We start from the raw sequence: 16375 nt of genomic DNA, 5'->3' as shown, positions 1-16375 counted from the left end.
ATGCGGCAGTCACTATTGACTGCCGCAATTAAGGGGTTAATCGGTTCGGATCACCGCTGTGATCTGACCCGATGTTTTCCCCCAGTACTAAGGCTGCTAGTAGCAGCCTGTACTGGGAGATGCCGGGCTGCGATGAGCGTCTGTGTGCTTTGTTAGGAGCACATGTAGATTAACGTGGTGCATGCACATCGACCAGCTCTGTAGCCCGTTAATCTACGTGGGGTGGTCGGGAAGGGGTTAAAGGATGTAACAGCGCAGAAGACTACACTATTCCATCCTGAGGGATCCCACAAAAAAACAAAAACGTATGCTGTATATGGGAGTCGTATATTTCGGGTAGCTCCAGTGATATAATTGTCGATAAATGACCAGTTATGTCGCTGGACCTTCCTGCACAGACGATCTGCCCAGGGTACTCCAGCCCTGGGGAAGCTCTTGACGTCTGTCCATATATGGACAGTGATGTCGGGAGCTTCTCCAGGGCCAGAGCGATTCTTGATGCGACCTCTGCTTGGGGACTCCAACCTGAGGAAGCTCCTGACGTCATTGTCTACAGACATATCCCACTGTATGCAGCCATCTGTCGGAGGTATACGTCAAGAATCCTCCCAATGTATGCCTCAGACAGAAGCCCAAAATGCGTTGGAAAGAGGACCTAAAAAAGCTATAATAATATGTGTCAGAAGAGTCTATTATGCAGCTTTTACTAATACTTATTGTAATCGTTCAGAGGCCTCATGCTCCATCTGTGTGAACTACTAACTATAATAAATCTGGTGGTCAGGCACACATGATTCTTGTCATAGGAAGAGGGGGATAAGTAGCTGCCAGATACCTCAAGCTTTCCTTATAGTAGTATTAGCTTATCCATGTGTGTGTGTGTATATATATATATATATATATATATATATATAAACACTGCTACTGGGAAGGGGGTCCCCACCTAATTATTTGCCCAGACACAAACCTTCAGCTGACCCTGGTGTTCACATATATTTCAATGACAAAACAGAGTTCATTAGAACGTACCCAAAAAGAATTGTGACAACACCTGATACGGATAAACCAGCCACAAACATAAATTTTGCTCCAATTTGAACGAGCTGAAATAAAAAAAAATATGTTAAAAAAACTTATTTATACAATTATTTGCACTATACTCTTTGCGTTTAATATAAAATAATTTTAAGTAGTCTATGCAGGTAGGTGAATTAAAAAAATAAATGAATAAAATAAAAAAAATAGCATATAGGTCTAAAATATAAACCAATAAAACGCAATCCTATAGTCTTTGTCATTGTGTACAATAGCTAAGATTTGTGCATATGCATACATATACAGTTTGCGGATGTATTGCTTTAGAGTCACCACTGTGGAAAAGCACTTTTTATTTACAACAGAAGTTCCGGATTTACCTATAGGCACAGCAGCCTTGTACCTCTAGACCAGTGATTCCCAATCTATAATTCTTGCCCAACACTATATTCAGGCTTTAGATGTGTTGACTGTTTTGCCAAGCATCTTTGAGTAGGCTAAAAATGGTTTCTTATCTCTGCTATAAAGTAACAGGTCTACCTGCTGCTGTGTTCTGGGGAACCCTTGACCAGGATGTATGGAACCCAAAGTAGCCATGAATTGGAAACACTGTTCTAGACGCCCTGCGGAGAGGGCGCTTGCTAAAGGGAACATTTACATATGAATATACCCAGGGCCGGCCTTAGGGGTGTTCGACCTGTGCCATTGCACAGGGTGCATCACTCCAGCAGGTTGAAGAGGGCACTGCACTGGCTTCCTTCCCCTGCTTGTTTCAGAAGCGCCCGGGCCCGGCGACTCAGCAGCCGCCTTTCCGCTCGGGTGCTTCTTCACTCAGTGGCGCACGTGACCCCCCCCCCCCCATGGCCAGCAGCGCTGCTACAGCGGTACCGACGCCACTATAGCAGAGCAGGGAATTATCTACTATCGCCACTGTAGCTCCCTTGAAGGATCGGAATCCCTGTGTGGCCGGGGATTGTGCTCCAGGACAGAGCGCTTGATGTGTGTCCATATATGAGACATCAGGGACTTCTCCTGGAGTGAAATCCCCGGTCACAGCGTTGGTAACGCTGTGGACGCGGATTCCGCTTCAGGAGTTGCCCCTGATGTCACTGTCCATAAATGGACAGAGACATTAAGTGGAGCGCTCCAGGAGCGGAATCTCCAGCCACAGGGAGATTCCGCTTCTTCAGGGAGCTACAGTAGCGCTGTCGACAGGAAGGGGGGGTGGCATCTACAAGTGGGCTGTGTGGCACTAGCTACAGGGGGGCTGTGCGGCACTAGCTACAGGGGGGCTGTGCGGCACTAGCTACAGGGGAAATCTGTGGGTGGTGGGCTGATGGTCATTTTGCTGTGAGTGGGGGGGCTGATGGTCTTCAAGTGGTTTCCACCTCTGAGCTCCAATTTAAAATTAATAGGAGGCAGAAAATACCTGCAGTGCCCATTTGGAGAGCTTTTTTGCCTGCATCTTTTGCATTAGATTCAACAACTTAAAAAAAAAAACGCAAAAATAAAAGGTCAAACACTGCTGTCAATTCGAAATCTGCTTCAAAATTCCTGAAGGAATTTTGTGTCAGATTTTTTTTTGCCTTGCAAAAACGCTGTGTGAACATGCCCTACGAGTGTAGTGCTGGTTTTTAGTTGTTTTCTGTTTCTCTCAAAACAATTTTTGGTAGGGGTGCCGGGAGGAAATTTTATTTTTCCAGTGGTGCCTCGAGTCGGAAAAGGTCGGTAAACGCTGTACTAGGCTACAGGATCAGACCGGCCTATGCAAGGATCCCGTCGCGGTGCAGCTCAGTTCGTCATGGGAATGGAGCCTAGCGGAGTACAATTTTTTTTTGTTTGGGGGAAACTGTATACAAAGGGGAGGTGGGGGGCTTATGGCACGGTCTACAAGGAGGAGGTGGGGATTATGGTACTGTCTACAGGGAGGCTGTATGGCACAATCTACAGGGGGGGCACTATCTACAAGGTGGGGCTGTGTGTGGCAGTCAGGGGAGGGCGGCATTATACTGTGTGGGGGCCACTAAGCGGACATTGTACTGTGTAGGGGTACTACAAGGGGCATAAAACTGTGTGGGCACAATTAGAGGACAAAATACGATGTCCTTGAAGGGGTTATACTATATTATATTATTATACTGTACGGGGGGCAGTAAAGGGGCATTTTTTTTATGATGGGGGTGCGGTGCCAAAAGAGAATTTTTCACGGGGCGCCATCTATCCTAAGGCCGGCCCTGAATATATCGGATACCCTAGGAAGTCTGAAAAAGGTTGTACTTTATTTTGTTAGAGCAGACAAATATTTTTTGGCCATACATAACTTAAAGGGATTTTCTGACAGTATACTTTTAATCAACTACAGTTTTCAATGTATTTAACTTTAGTGCCCGTTTCATGATTCGCCCACGGGTCATGTGAATAGCGCACAGCTGTTTGTTTTTTGTGACGTGCCGTGCACTCATTACGTGCACCAGGTCCTGATTAACACGCCCCTAATGTACGGCACGTGATCAATGACATGCCTTTCAGGGAGTTTGTGGTACTAACTGCCATTAGCTGGTTCCACATGTGTAGAAAAGCGCTAGTCGTGTTCTACAGGGTGGGCCATTTATATGGATACACCTAAATAAAATGGGAATGGTTGGTGATATTAACTTCCTGTTTGTGGGACATTAGTATATGGGAGGGGGGAAAACTTTTCAAGCTGGGTGTTGACCATGGTGGCCATTTTGAAGTTGGCCATTTTGTATGCAACGTTAGTTTTTTCAATGGGAAGAGGGTCATGTGACACATCAAACTTTGAGAATTTCACAAGAAAAACAATGGTGTGCTTGGTTTTAATGTTACTTTATCCTTTCATGAGTTATTTACAAGTTTCTGACCACTTATAAAATGTGTTCAAAGTGCTGCCCATTGTGTTGGATTGTCAATGCAACCCTCTTCTCCCACTCTTCACACACTGATAGCAACACCGCAGAAGAAATGCTAGCACAGGCTTCCAGTATCCGTAGTTTCAGTTGCTGCACATCTCGTATCTTCACAGCATAGACAATTGCCTTCAGATGACCCCAAAGATAAAAGTCTAAGGGGGTCAGATCGGGAGACCTAGGGGGCCATTCAACTGGCCCACGACGACCAATCCACTTTCCAGAAAACTGTTCATCTAGGAATGCTCGGGCAGCACTTTGAACACATTTTATAAGTGGTCAGAAACTTGTAAATAACTCATGAAAGAATAAAGTAACGTTAAAACCAAGCACACCATTGTTTTTCTTGTGAAATTCTCGATAAGTTTGATGTGTCACATGACCCTCTTCCCATTGAAAAAACTAAAGTTGGATACAAAATGGCCGACTTCAAAATGGTCAACACCCAGTTTCAAAATTGTCCCCCCTCCCATATACTAATGTGCCACAAACGGGAAGTTAATATCACCAACCATTCCCATTTTATTTAGGTGTATCCATATAAATGGCCCACCCTGTACATTAGTTTTAGAACAGCGTATGTGTGAAAATTCCTGAATTCTTGTGTGGGTTTTCAACAATTGCTGGGGCAAAAGTCCTTAGAGACAAATGGGACTAGGAGAACTGGGTGGGAAGAACAACCAGGAGGCATTGCTCAGTGTACAGAGTGTGCTGCCTCAATGCATGCAGGGATATGTAGTTCTTAGCCTGAAGCTGAAACTATATACGCGTGCCATAGCAGGAAGAGATCAAGATAAACAAATGGCTCACAACCGTATTAACATTGATAAAAAAAAAATATTTTTACACAACATACACATTAACAGGTTGCCTACGGTGTCCTACATTGGTTTTCTGTGTCTAAAGGCTCTTGAGATGCCGTACATTATCATCTTACTTATTTTAACTTTAGGGACATGAAGAAACACAGGTCTAGGCATAAGTATTGCACAATGTACAATACGGATAACATTGAAAATATATAGTAAATGTACCATTATCAGGATGTTTTGGCACATAACACTACAGGACATGTATATGAAAACTCAAATTGTATCTTATCTATTTATCGGATTAGACTTGCACTTGTGTTTATATGTTAAAAGTAGTATTACCCATCAGACATGGGCAGTGTAAACGAGCGCCGATCAACAAGACAGCTCGTTAATTGGCGCTCGTTTGCTCCTTTCGCAAGGATTGGGGACGAGCGCTCGTTACTCCGATCGCTCATCCCCATACAGTTCTATAGTGTCGGCAGCGCGGCTCCCTGTTTACACATGGAGATGTGCAGCCGACAACAATAAACTTTATGCATTTAAAGCAATGCAATCAGGAGATGAACGAGCGTTTGCTCATTCATCGGCTGATCGTTGCCCTGTTTACATAGGGCAATTATCAGGAACGAGCGTTCTATGAATGCTCGTTTGCCTGATAATTGGCCAGTGTAAAAGGGCCTTTACACTGTAATATGCTTAACCACCAAGAGTGGTAACAGAAACAGATCAAAACAAGTTATTCAGTTAGAAGTCTTTCATGCGGTTATAATATCAGTTCAGTTCCTTAACATCTTCAAATGGGTTTTCCCATGAAGGACATTTATGACATATCCACAGAATAGGTCATAAATGTCAGATAGATGCGGGTCCCACATCTCGCTCTAGAACCAGGCCCCCTAATCCCTGTTCTAGCTTTTTGTGCTCACGCTGACTGACTCCCGGCCACTTCCTGACTACATAGTCGGGAGTTACGCAAACAGCGTAGCTCAGTGGGTGACAGTAATAACTTTGGAATGCTTTTACCTATCCAAGCGATTCTGAGATTGTTTTCTCATGACATATTGACATACATTCAGGGTTTGTGAAAACATATAATTTTTCTAAATTGAAACGCATTTGCTTGTAAGACAGACCGTTATACCACACAAAATAGTTACTAACATTTCCCAGGTCTACTTTATGTTGGCATCGTTTTTTGAACATCCTTTTATTTTTCTAGGACGTGACAAGGCTTATAAGTTTAGCAGAATTTCTCACATTTTCAAGAAAATTTTAGCTGTCATGCACACAACCGCTGTTTTGCAGCCGTATGCTATCCGCAATTACGGAACTGCAATTGCGGATAGTATAGAATTCATGCTTTCCTATGGACCAATGCACACGACCGTGGTTTCCACGGTCCGTGTATTGCCCGGAGACTGGACCGCAAAAAAAAAACATGTCAATATACGGTATGCATTTGCAGTCCGGGCTCATAGGAATCAATGCACATCTGCTGTGTGCACGGTCTGGGATTGCACTCCGCAGCCCATCCGTGACACAATCACGGACCCTACACACAGCTAGAGGAATTAAAGCAAAAGTGCTGAAATTCCATTTTGATTCATTTTTTTTCCTGTATCACAGAAGGTTTTACTAGAGAAACACAAATCAATATTACACAGTTTCTGCAGTTTTTAGAAAATGGCCCTAGTGTGCTACATGACTGAAACACAGGCCTTAGTAGCAAAGGAGCACCTAGTGGATTTTGGGCCCTTCTTTTTATTAGATTATATTTCTGACACCATGTCGTGCCAAAACAGACTCCATTTGGGAAACTAAACTCCACAAGGAATGAAGGAGAAAAATAACCCCAACATTCGTAAAGCAACTTCTCCAGAGTACGGAAATTCCCCATATGTGGTCATAAACTGCTGTTTGGGCACACGGTAGGACTCAGAAGGGAAGGAGTGTCATTTGGCTTTTGGCGTGAAGATTTTGCTGGATTGGTTTCTGGTCACCATGTTGCATTTGCAAAGCCACTGTGGAACCAAATAAATGAGTGACCTCGTTTTGGAATCTACACCCTTCAAGGTATTCACATAGAGTTGTAGTGAGCATGTTAGCCCGACAGGTATTTTCCAGAAATTAGTGTGCACTCGATGTTGCTGAGTGAAAATGTCAATTTTTCCATAGATATGCCATTTCAGTGTCAAATATGTTGTGCCCAGCTTGTGCCACCATGAAAAGATAGCTCTCTAATTATTATACAGTGTTTCCTGGTTTTAGAAACAAATAAATGAGATTGATCCGGAGTATATGTATAAAATGTAACTTTTACTAAATTTCTTTAAAACATTAGCAATTTGGAACATGTGCGCATAAATTCTCTTCATTCGTCACAGCTGTATGCAGTTTTTCATGTTTTTTCACAGTATGCATATACAACATAAATTTAAAGACAGCAAAATAGTCCACCTATTTAGGTTTCCTAATCCATATGATTTCAACAATTTGTTAACTTCAGAGGTTCTCTCATAAACACTTGGTTGATCTGTTTAGCATATAAGATATACAGGAGAGAATTTACCCTACATCAGAGGTTCAATTAAATCCAGGACTTGACAGACAACTCCTGAAAGGAACATCACCATCCCAAAAATAAAAGGGGTAGGAGGGCAACTGCCCGAAAAATCTTATGTCTCCTGTATATCTTATATGCTAAAGAGATCAACCAAGTGTTTATGAGAGAACCTCTGAAGTTAACAAATTGTTGAAATCATATGGATTAGGAAACCTAAATAGGTGGACTATTTTGCTGTATTTAAATTTATGTTGTATATGCATACTGTGAAAAAACACATGAAAAACTGCATACAGCTGTGACGAATGAAGAGAATTTATGCGCACATGTCGCAAATTGCTAATGTTTTAAAGAAATTTAGTAATACATATACTCCGGATCAATCTCATTTATTTGCCTTAATTTACGGAGAATGCTTGCTAAACCAATATTGTCAAGGTGGTAGACGATTCACAATACCACGAATATATATCTGGTTTTAGAAACACCCTACATGTAGCCCTAGTCTTTTGTTTGGACATATGACAGGGCTCAGGAGCAAAAAAAGAGTACCATGTGAAATTGAGGCCTAATTTGGCAATTTACACAGTATTGGTTCACAATTGCAGAGGCTCTGATGTGAAAATATAAAGGACATCTATTAAGGGGTGTAGTGAGCGTTTTGACCCCACAGGTGCTTTCCAAAAATGAATGCGCTGCGGATGGTGCGAAGTAAAAAAATATATATATTTTTCCCCAGATATGCCATTTCAGTGGCAAATATGCTGTGCCCAGCCTGTGCCACTAGAGAGACACAGCCCAAAAATTGTTAAAAGGGTTCTCCCGGGTATGGTGATGCCATATTTGGAAGTAAGCTGCTGTTGGGCACACTGTAGGGCTCAGAAGGGATGGAGCGCCATTTGGCTATTGGAGCGCAGATTTTGCGTGGTAGTTTTGTTCCGGGTTTTACTGGTATTTCAGTTTATAATGTGGGGGCATATGTGAGCTGGGCAGAGAACATCAGGACATAATCAAGTGGTAGAATATTGGGGTAAAAAAATAAATAAAAATAATAATAATAAAATTATGTTTGTTAAGCTTTATGCAGAGGCCAGTGTCGCACTGATAAATGGTGTCCTATCTTATCCCCCTTTTGGTACACACTGAGAAGGTGTTTTCCTGGTATAATACGGGCACCCTCGCTTCCATCAGATATGTTTGAAACCTCCCCTTCCTGGTTCCCTAATATTAGTGCCTTTATATTCGCCTCTTGAAACAGAAGAAATGTTCCACTCAGGTCTGCACATCTTCAGATATTTTCATTCCTGTCGACAGAGCAGTATGAGGGCTTGTTTTTTTTGCGGGATGAGCTGTAGTTTTTATTGGTACCATTTTTGATCACTTTTTATTCAATTTTTTGGAAGGCATGGTGAAAAGGCGGAAGGCAATTCATTGTTTTTTTAGGCTTTTTATGACGCTTACCGCGCGGGATAAAGATTATAATATTTTTATACTTCTGGTCATTACAGATGCTGCGATACCAATTATGTATAGTTTCTTTTCAATAATAAAAAGTACTTGATAAAAGGGAAAAAGGGCGATATTTTTTACTTTATTACTTGAAACTTTTTTGTTTTTTTCCAACTTTTTTTTTCACTTTTGCTTTTGATCGCAGCACAAGGGGTTATTGGTGGGGACCGGTCACTGCCGTTACAGCACGATGTCAGCTGAAATATACAGCCGACACCCGCATCTGATGGCGCGAACTCAGATGGCAGGAACACATACGGTGGGAAGCACTAGCCTTCCATGAGGTATAGTTACAAATGTCAGCGAGGAGTTACCAAAGTAAGCTAGAAATTTTCCGTTCATGCAAAAATTATATATCTGCAGGAACAGGCTTGAACCTACCGCCCACATGAATATTAGTTGTAATCACTTAATTTGGATATGTTCCCAGCCTTGAAGAACAATATTTATTTATGTGAAATCAGAGTGCAGCATAAAAATCAAATGAGCAGGTTTTACGGTGGATTAGTTTCAGTCTGAATCCACTTTATAATAGGAAAATCGAGCGATATGAGTGACTTCGAATGAGCCATGGTCTTCGGTGCTAGACTAGCCAGGGCCAGTATTTAAAAAACTGACAACCTTGTGGGATTTTCTTGTGCAATGGTGTCTAGAGTATATTGAGAATGGTGTGATCGACTAAAAACATCAAGCGAAAGGGAATCCTGGGGATGTCAACAACTTGTCAATGTAAGTGTTCAGAGGAGGATGTCAAGAATCGTTCTGACGAATTGGCAGTGCACAGTCAAGCAAATTGTAGCCGAATACGATGCTGGTGCTTCAACTAACGTGTCAAAACGCACAACTCGTCGGCTTATAACAGCAGATGACCAGTTAGAGTAATTGCTGTCTAGGGGGAAACAGAAAGCCAAGACTCATATCACTGAGCAGTGGAAAAACATTGCCTCGTCAAATTAATCCAGATTTCTGTTGCACCATGCTGATGGGAGCGTTAGAATTTGAAACCTTCCTGTCAGGTGTCAACAGTTCAGGCTGGTGGAGTTGGAGTAATGGTGTGGAGAACCTATTCTTGGTGCACCCTGGGTCCTCCGATAACTGTGGATGGGCGTTTGAACAGTAGGCCTTACAGTAGGCATTGTGACCGGCCAAGTTCTTTTCTTCATGGCAGCTGTTTACCCTATGGCAGAAGGACACATTAGTGGCAACTGTGAGAAGCTTTCCTATCCACATGGCCAATATTCCTGCAAACCAATTCCAACACCTAGCGGAATCTATGCCACGACAAATTGCTGCAGTACTTAAAGGCCAAAGAGGTACAGTACAACGCCCTACTAGATGGTTGTCTCTCGTTACGTGGCCATTCAGTAATATATATCAGGCTTTTTGTATACTGTTTGGACACAGGATTGGTGTTCATGGGCGTGCACCCGAACTTCTTGATCATCACCGCTTCCTTGCGGCTTTTATTTAAATATACATTTTGCGGCTATAAAACAGCCCACACTCATGTGGGGATACTTTGCACAAGATTTTGTACCCATTCATCCAGAAGAGCATTTGTGAGGTTAGGTACTCGGCATTCGAATACATCCCGAAGGCAATTTATAGAGTTGAGGTCAGGGTGTTGTGCAGGCCACTCAAGTTCCTCTACACCCAACCACGTCTTTATGGGCCTTGCTTTGTGCACAGGGGCAGAGTGATGCTGGAACAGGTAAGGGCCTTCCCCAAACTGTTCCCACAAAGTTGGAAGCATACAATTGTGAAAAATGTCTTTGTATGCTGAAGAATTAATATTGCCCTTCACTAGAAATAAGGGGCCTAGGCCAACCACTGTAAAATAGCCCCAGACCCTTATCCCTCCTCCACCAATCTTTACAGTAGGCACTATTCTTTCCAGTAGGTAGCACTCGCTTTGAATATATACACAACAGAATATAAAAGATAATATACAAATATTGTATATTTTCAGTGAAAATAAAACATACTTACATATTTTCCCAGTATTAACGAGCTTAAAAAATTGAATAATGCAAAGCACCCAAATATGAGACCAATCATTGTGTTACTAACACCTTTCTTCACTGCCTATAAAAAGACAAGACAAAAAAAAACAAGAGACAGATAAATAAAAAGTTTTAAAGGAACCATTATGTTATTATTTGTTGCTCGCTCTTTGTCCTACTAAGGAGGACAGCAATTCTCTTTAGACGTAGTGCAACCGCAAGCAGAAATTGTAACATGAAAACTAGAACAACATTAACCCATTCAACACCAAGGCCTGAACGTCCACAGCAAGATTTCCCTTTTTGGAACATGACACTATAAGGGGAATATATGAGTGTCAGCTGTATTTTACATCAGAAAGAGGAGGCAGCCCCTCTGCCACTCCATCAATCCCCCTGTGACGCGATTGTGGGTTGCGGATAGTGGTCAACCCACAAAAAAAATAAAATATGTAAATTGACATCGCTGAATTTTTAAAAGTTCAAACTATTCTATTATAAAAAAAAATTAACTCAAACAGTGAAAAAACAAAAAACGACAACAGAATTGATGTTAGCTACCACAAGAAATAGACTAAAAGTGATCAAAAAGTCACATGTATCCCAAAATGGTAGCAATAAAAGCTCGTCCTGCAAAAAACAAGCCCTCACGCTGCTCAATTGACAGAAAAAGTAAGTTATGACTCTCTGAATACGGCAACACAAAATTTTTTTGTATTAAGTAGTAAAATATATTATATCTTTTTTCTGTATCGCCGTAATCGTATTGACCCCCAGAATAAAGTTAACATGTTTATTTTGAAGTTTCCGACATTCCCATTGACTTTGAATAGAGAGGCAGCGTGCAACCATGACTGCCGCTACATTCAATCTCCTCCTCACTGTGATCCGCACAGGGCCGGCCTTAGGATAGATGGCGCCCTGTGCAAAAAAAAAAAAATTGGCGCCCCACCTCATCATAAAAAAAGTGCACCATAAAAAAGTATAGTGAGACCACACAGTATAATGCCCCATAACTGCATCCTTACAGTATAATGCCCCCATAGCTGCCCCCACAGTATAATGCCCCTTCTTGCCCTCCTAAACAGTACACTGCCCTATTTAGTGCGCCACACATAGTATAATGCCACCTTTACTGCCCTCACAGTGTAATACCCCCTTATGCCCGCACACAGAATATTGCCCTCTTTAGTGCCTACCACGCATTATAATGCGCTAACATTAGAAAACCCCTTCTAGCCCTCCTCCACAGTATAATGCCCCCTTTAGTGCCTACCCACAGTATAGTGTCTCCCAAGTGTCCCCCACACAGTATAATGTCCCCCAAGTGCCCCCACACAGTATAATGCCGCCTTTAGTACCTCCGCAAAGTACAATGCCCCCTTTAGTGCTCCAACACCGCAAGATGCCTTTTAGTGACCCCCACACAGTATAATTCCCCCTTGTGACCCCCAGTATAATGCCCACTTTTGCCACCCCACACACACACACACAATATAATGCCTGGCCACCTTATGTCCCCACTATTACACAGTATAATTATGCCCACACCACACACAGTATAAAGCCCCCTTTTGCCCCCAACTGTGCCACCGTGTAATATTAAAATAATGGCTGCCTTGCAGCCTGGAGACCTGGGAACCGAGCAATGGTTAATTTTGCTCACCACTCGTCCGGATCCTTCTCTGTTCTGGTCCCAGCTCTGCACTGTGACACACGTTGAATTGTCACGTAACACGTCATGTGTCTCAGTGAATCACTGGCGCAAGTGCAGAGAAGGAGCGCCCGGGCAGAAAGGCAGCTGCAGAGTCGCTGAGCGCTTCAGAAATACAAGCAGGGGAGGGGAGCCAGCGCAGTGTCCCCTTCCACCTGCTGGAGTGATGCGCTCTGTGCCATGGGTCACCATCCACAGTGAGGAGGAACAGGGGCTTCGGAACCCCTGTTCCTAGAGATCGGTGGGGGTTCCAGTGATCAGACAATTATCTGCCTTGTGGATAAGTAATAATTGTTGATTCTGGGACGGCTTTTTTTTTTTTTTTTTTTTATGTAAAACCCCTTTAATATTTGGCTTAGCATAACTTGCTTTAAAAGGACAGGTCCCTTCATAATGGGGCATTATGCAGATAACATAACACTAACCGGATATGTGCAACTGCATCCAAGAACCAGGCTGCACAGTCCCAATTTGAGGGCATGAGCTAAGTGCAGGGGAGTAGCTAGGGAGCAACTGGGATGGAAGGAAGGGTGGGCACCACTGGTACAGCTCCAGCTACTACAGCTGATTGTTTCTGCAGCCACCTGGCACACAGGGCGCCTATCAGCAGCGATCAGCTGTTTTGATAAGGTTGCTCTGCGCCGGTCCCATCCACCCAGGGCAGACCTGCTGCTACGGAGCCCACGCCGCCCAGCAATTTACAATTATGGGCCTGATGGCACGGTCCCCCTCATGCCCAGTGGCGTCGCTAGCACTGGAGGAGGCCCCGGTGCTAGCGACAGCCACATTCAATTGTATCTGCGTCCTCAGGACGCAGATGCAAATGAATACTATAGGCTGCAGACTCCCTGCGCAGGCCAGCGTGATGTCACTGCAAACTATACAAATGGTTTTATGCTCGAGTTACATAAAAAAAAAAAATGTGAAATATTTTTTTTTTTATCTCATTGATTGGTAGAGAAAACAAACATGGCGAGGGGGAAGGAGATGTCGGAAAAGAAGTTGGGGGTGGGTGCCAAACTGAATCTTTGCCCCGGGTGCAGGAGAACCTAGCTACGTCTCTGGCTAAGTGTGCCACATAAGCTAATGGAATTTTATGTTGTCCCCTCACCCCGCAATATTCCACCTTGGCCATTAACCCCTTAGTGACCACCTTTTCACGGCGGTCACTAAAGGGGCCTTAGGCTAGGCCGTCGTCTTTTCACGGCGGCCCAGTCTAAGTCCTGCACAGGTGTCCAGTGTAGGCTGGATCCGGGGCTCGGCTGTCTATTGACAGCCGGGGTCCTGCACCAACGGTAGAGATCAAAGTTTAGTTAGATTGCGGCCGTTTAACCCGTTAAATGCCGCGGTCAATAGCGACTGCGGCATTTAACTTGTTTACAGAAGGAGGGAGCTCCATCTGTCACCCATCGGCGGCCCGCAAATGCAATCGAAGGCCTCCGATGGGGTGCCATCGCAGCCGGGGGCCTGATAGAAGCCCCCAGGTCTGCCCTGGGCATATGCCTATTAGGACGCGCCAGAGGCACGTCCTAATATATTGCCTGTAAGATTTACACTGACAGGCAATAATGCTATGGTATACTAAGTATACCAAAAGCATTATAGCAGCGATCTAAAGATTGTAAGATCTAAAGAAGCAATGTGAAATAAAAATGACAGTAAAAGAATAAATAAAACAATTTTTTCCCATAAAAAGTGGTTTTATCTAGTAAAAGTGTAAAAAAATAAAATAAAAAAAAAGTACACATATATGGTATCGCCGCGACCGTAATGACGCAAACAATAAAGTTAATATGTAATTTAAACCGCAATGTGAACACCATAAAAAAACACAAAAATAAAAAACACACACAACGGCGAAATTGCTATTTTTTTCTATTGCCCCCTAAATGTCAAAATAAAAGTTAATCAATAAGTTCCATGTACCTCAAAATAGTACCAATCAAAACTACATCTTGTCCCGCAAAAAAACAAGCCCACATACTGCTACATTGACGGAAAAATAAAAAATATTACGACTCTTGGAAAGCGACGATGTAAAAACAAATAATTTTTGTTCAAAAGTGTTTTTATGGTGCAAAAGTCGTAAAACATAAAAAACCTCTACATATGTGGTATCGTCGTAATCGTACTGATCCATAGAACAAAGATAACGTGTTATTTACACTGCACAGTGAACGGCGAGAATTTAAAATGCATAAAACAATGTCGGAATTTCAGGGGGGTTTTTTCTATTCCCCCCCAAAAAAAGTTACATGTACCCCAAATGGTGCCATTAAAAAGTACAACTAATCCCGCAAAAATCAAGTCCTCATACAGCTATGTCGACGGCAAAATAAAAAAAAAGTTATAGCTCTTTGAATGAGACTATAGAAAAACTAAAAAAATTGCTTGGTCATTAGGGCCTAAAATAGGCTGGTCACTAAGGGGTTAAAGGGGTATTCTCAGTCAGACATTCACCATGTATTATATATTTTGTCCTATGAAATGATGTGTGTCAGGTTTTGTTTCATATAAAGAGAAGACCACCAAATAAAAGAGATCTACCAAGCAAAATATAAAAAAAATAAAAAATAGATAGGGTACATGGGGCACACCAAATATATTAAGTGATTTAGTAACTTGTTGCGCCTACCTAAAAAAAAGAAGCACGACTAAGTCGTAAAATGTGGAAACTTAGCGCAAACCACTGGCGTACATGTACATTGGCGGTGAGGTAAAAGAAGGAAAGTGCGTCTAACGTGTCTAGTAAGCAAAATGTATCATGCTGCATGCGCAATTTTGATAACTTCTTTAACAATTTACAACATTTTTACCGATCTGCAAGTTCATACAACCTTTGACACGGTTGATAAATCTCCCAAAAAAACATATCCCAATTGACTCACAACCAACATTTGGACATTGTTAAATTAAAAGGTGGTAACATTTAGGGTATGTGCACACACACTAATTACGTCCGTAATTACCGCAAGTAGTGGACCGAACACAGTGCAGGGAGCCGGGCTCCTAGCATTATACTTATGTACGACGCTAGGAGTCCCTGCCTCGCTGCAAGACAACTGTCCCGTACTGTAATCATGTTTTCAGTACGGGACAGTTGTCCTGCAGCGAGGCAGGGACTCCTAGCATCGTACATAAGTATGATGCTAGGAGCCCGGCTCCCTGCACTGTGTTCGGTCCGGTACTTGCGGCCGAAATACGTCCGTCAATTACGGACGTAATTAGTGCGTGTGCACATACCCTTAGAATTCTATAATACCTCTTGAGGAAAGAAAGGTCCTAAAATGGAATAACAGATCATAGAACTAAAGTTAAGCGAGGCTGTTGAAATCAGTGTGAAGACTTGATTCCTAGATAGTTTGCGGTTGGTGTTATTTTCTGGGATGATGTCAGTGTTCTCAGCCATGTTGTGATCTAAAAATAAAAAACACAATATGTTAATGCAACAAAACCTAGAAATGCTTAAAGCGATTTATTTTTACAATGAATAAAAACTTCCTTAGAACCCATGCAGAGTCTGTATAAAATAAAAATATTTACTCTACTTTGAAAACTCCTGCGCCGCTGGTTTTGCGGTGCCCCGCTTGTCTTTGATTACAACTCTGCAGTGATGTTTTGTCTAAATGATGCATGAATACGGAAGGCAGATACTGGCCACAGCGATGACATCGGTAAAGGGGTCACGTCACTTCTGTGGTCAGTGATTGACTGCTGGGTGTGTCCACTTGTCGGGAAGACACCTCATCTCAGGCAGTGTTGTAAACATACTGCTCTCCAATCTCTTTGTAGCACACCCTATGATACTG

At 42.7% G+C, this 16375-nt stretch overlaps 1 protein-coding gene across 1 annotated transcript in view; it reads right to left on the bottom strand.

The window, feature by feature from the left end:
• The window catches only part of SLC18B1 (solute carrier family 18 member B1), a 57375-nt gene extending 41398 nt beyond the window's left edge, over positions 1-15977 (bottom strand). The window contains exons 1-3 of the mRNA XM_075862515.1: positions 15829-15977; positions 10839-10934; positions 1030-1103 (exon numbers count right to left, since the gene is read on the bottom strand). Of these exons, the coding sequence (XP_075718630.1) occupies positions 1030-1103; positions 10839-10934; positions 15829-15975 (317 nt within the window). The 5' untranslated portion in view covers positions 15976-15977. The remainder of the gene's footprint in view (positions 1-1029; positions 1104-10838; positions 10935-15828) is intronic.
• Positions 15978-16375: the final 398 nt, after the last annotated feature.

This window comes from Rhinoderma darwinii, chromosome 4 (assembly GCF_050947455.1).
Source record: "Rhinoderma darwinii isolate aRhiDar2 chromosome 4, aRhiDar2.hap1, whole genome shotgun sequence".
NCBI classification, from domain to species: Eukaryota; Metazoa; Chordata; class Amphibia; order Anura; family Rhinodermatidae; genus Rhinoderma; species Rhinoderma darwinii.
This window is presented reverse-complemented; position numbering and strand designations above follow the sequence as displayed.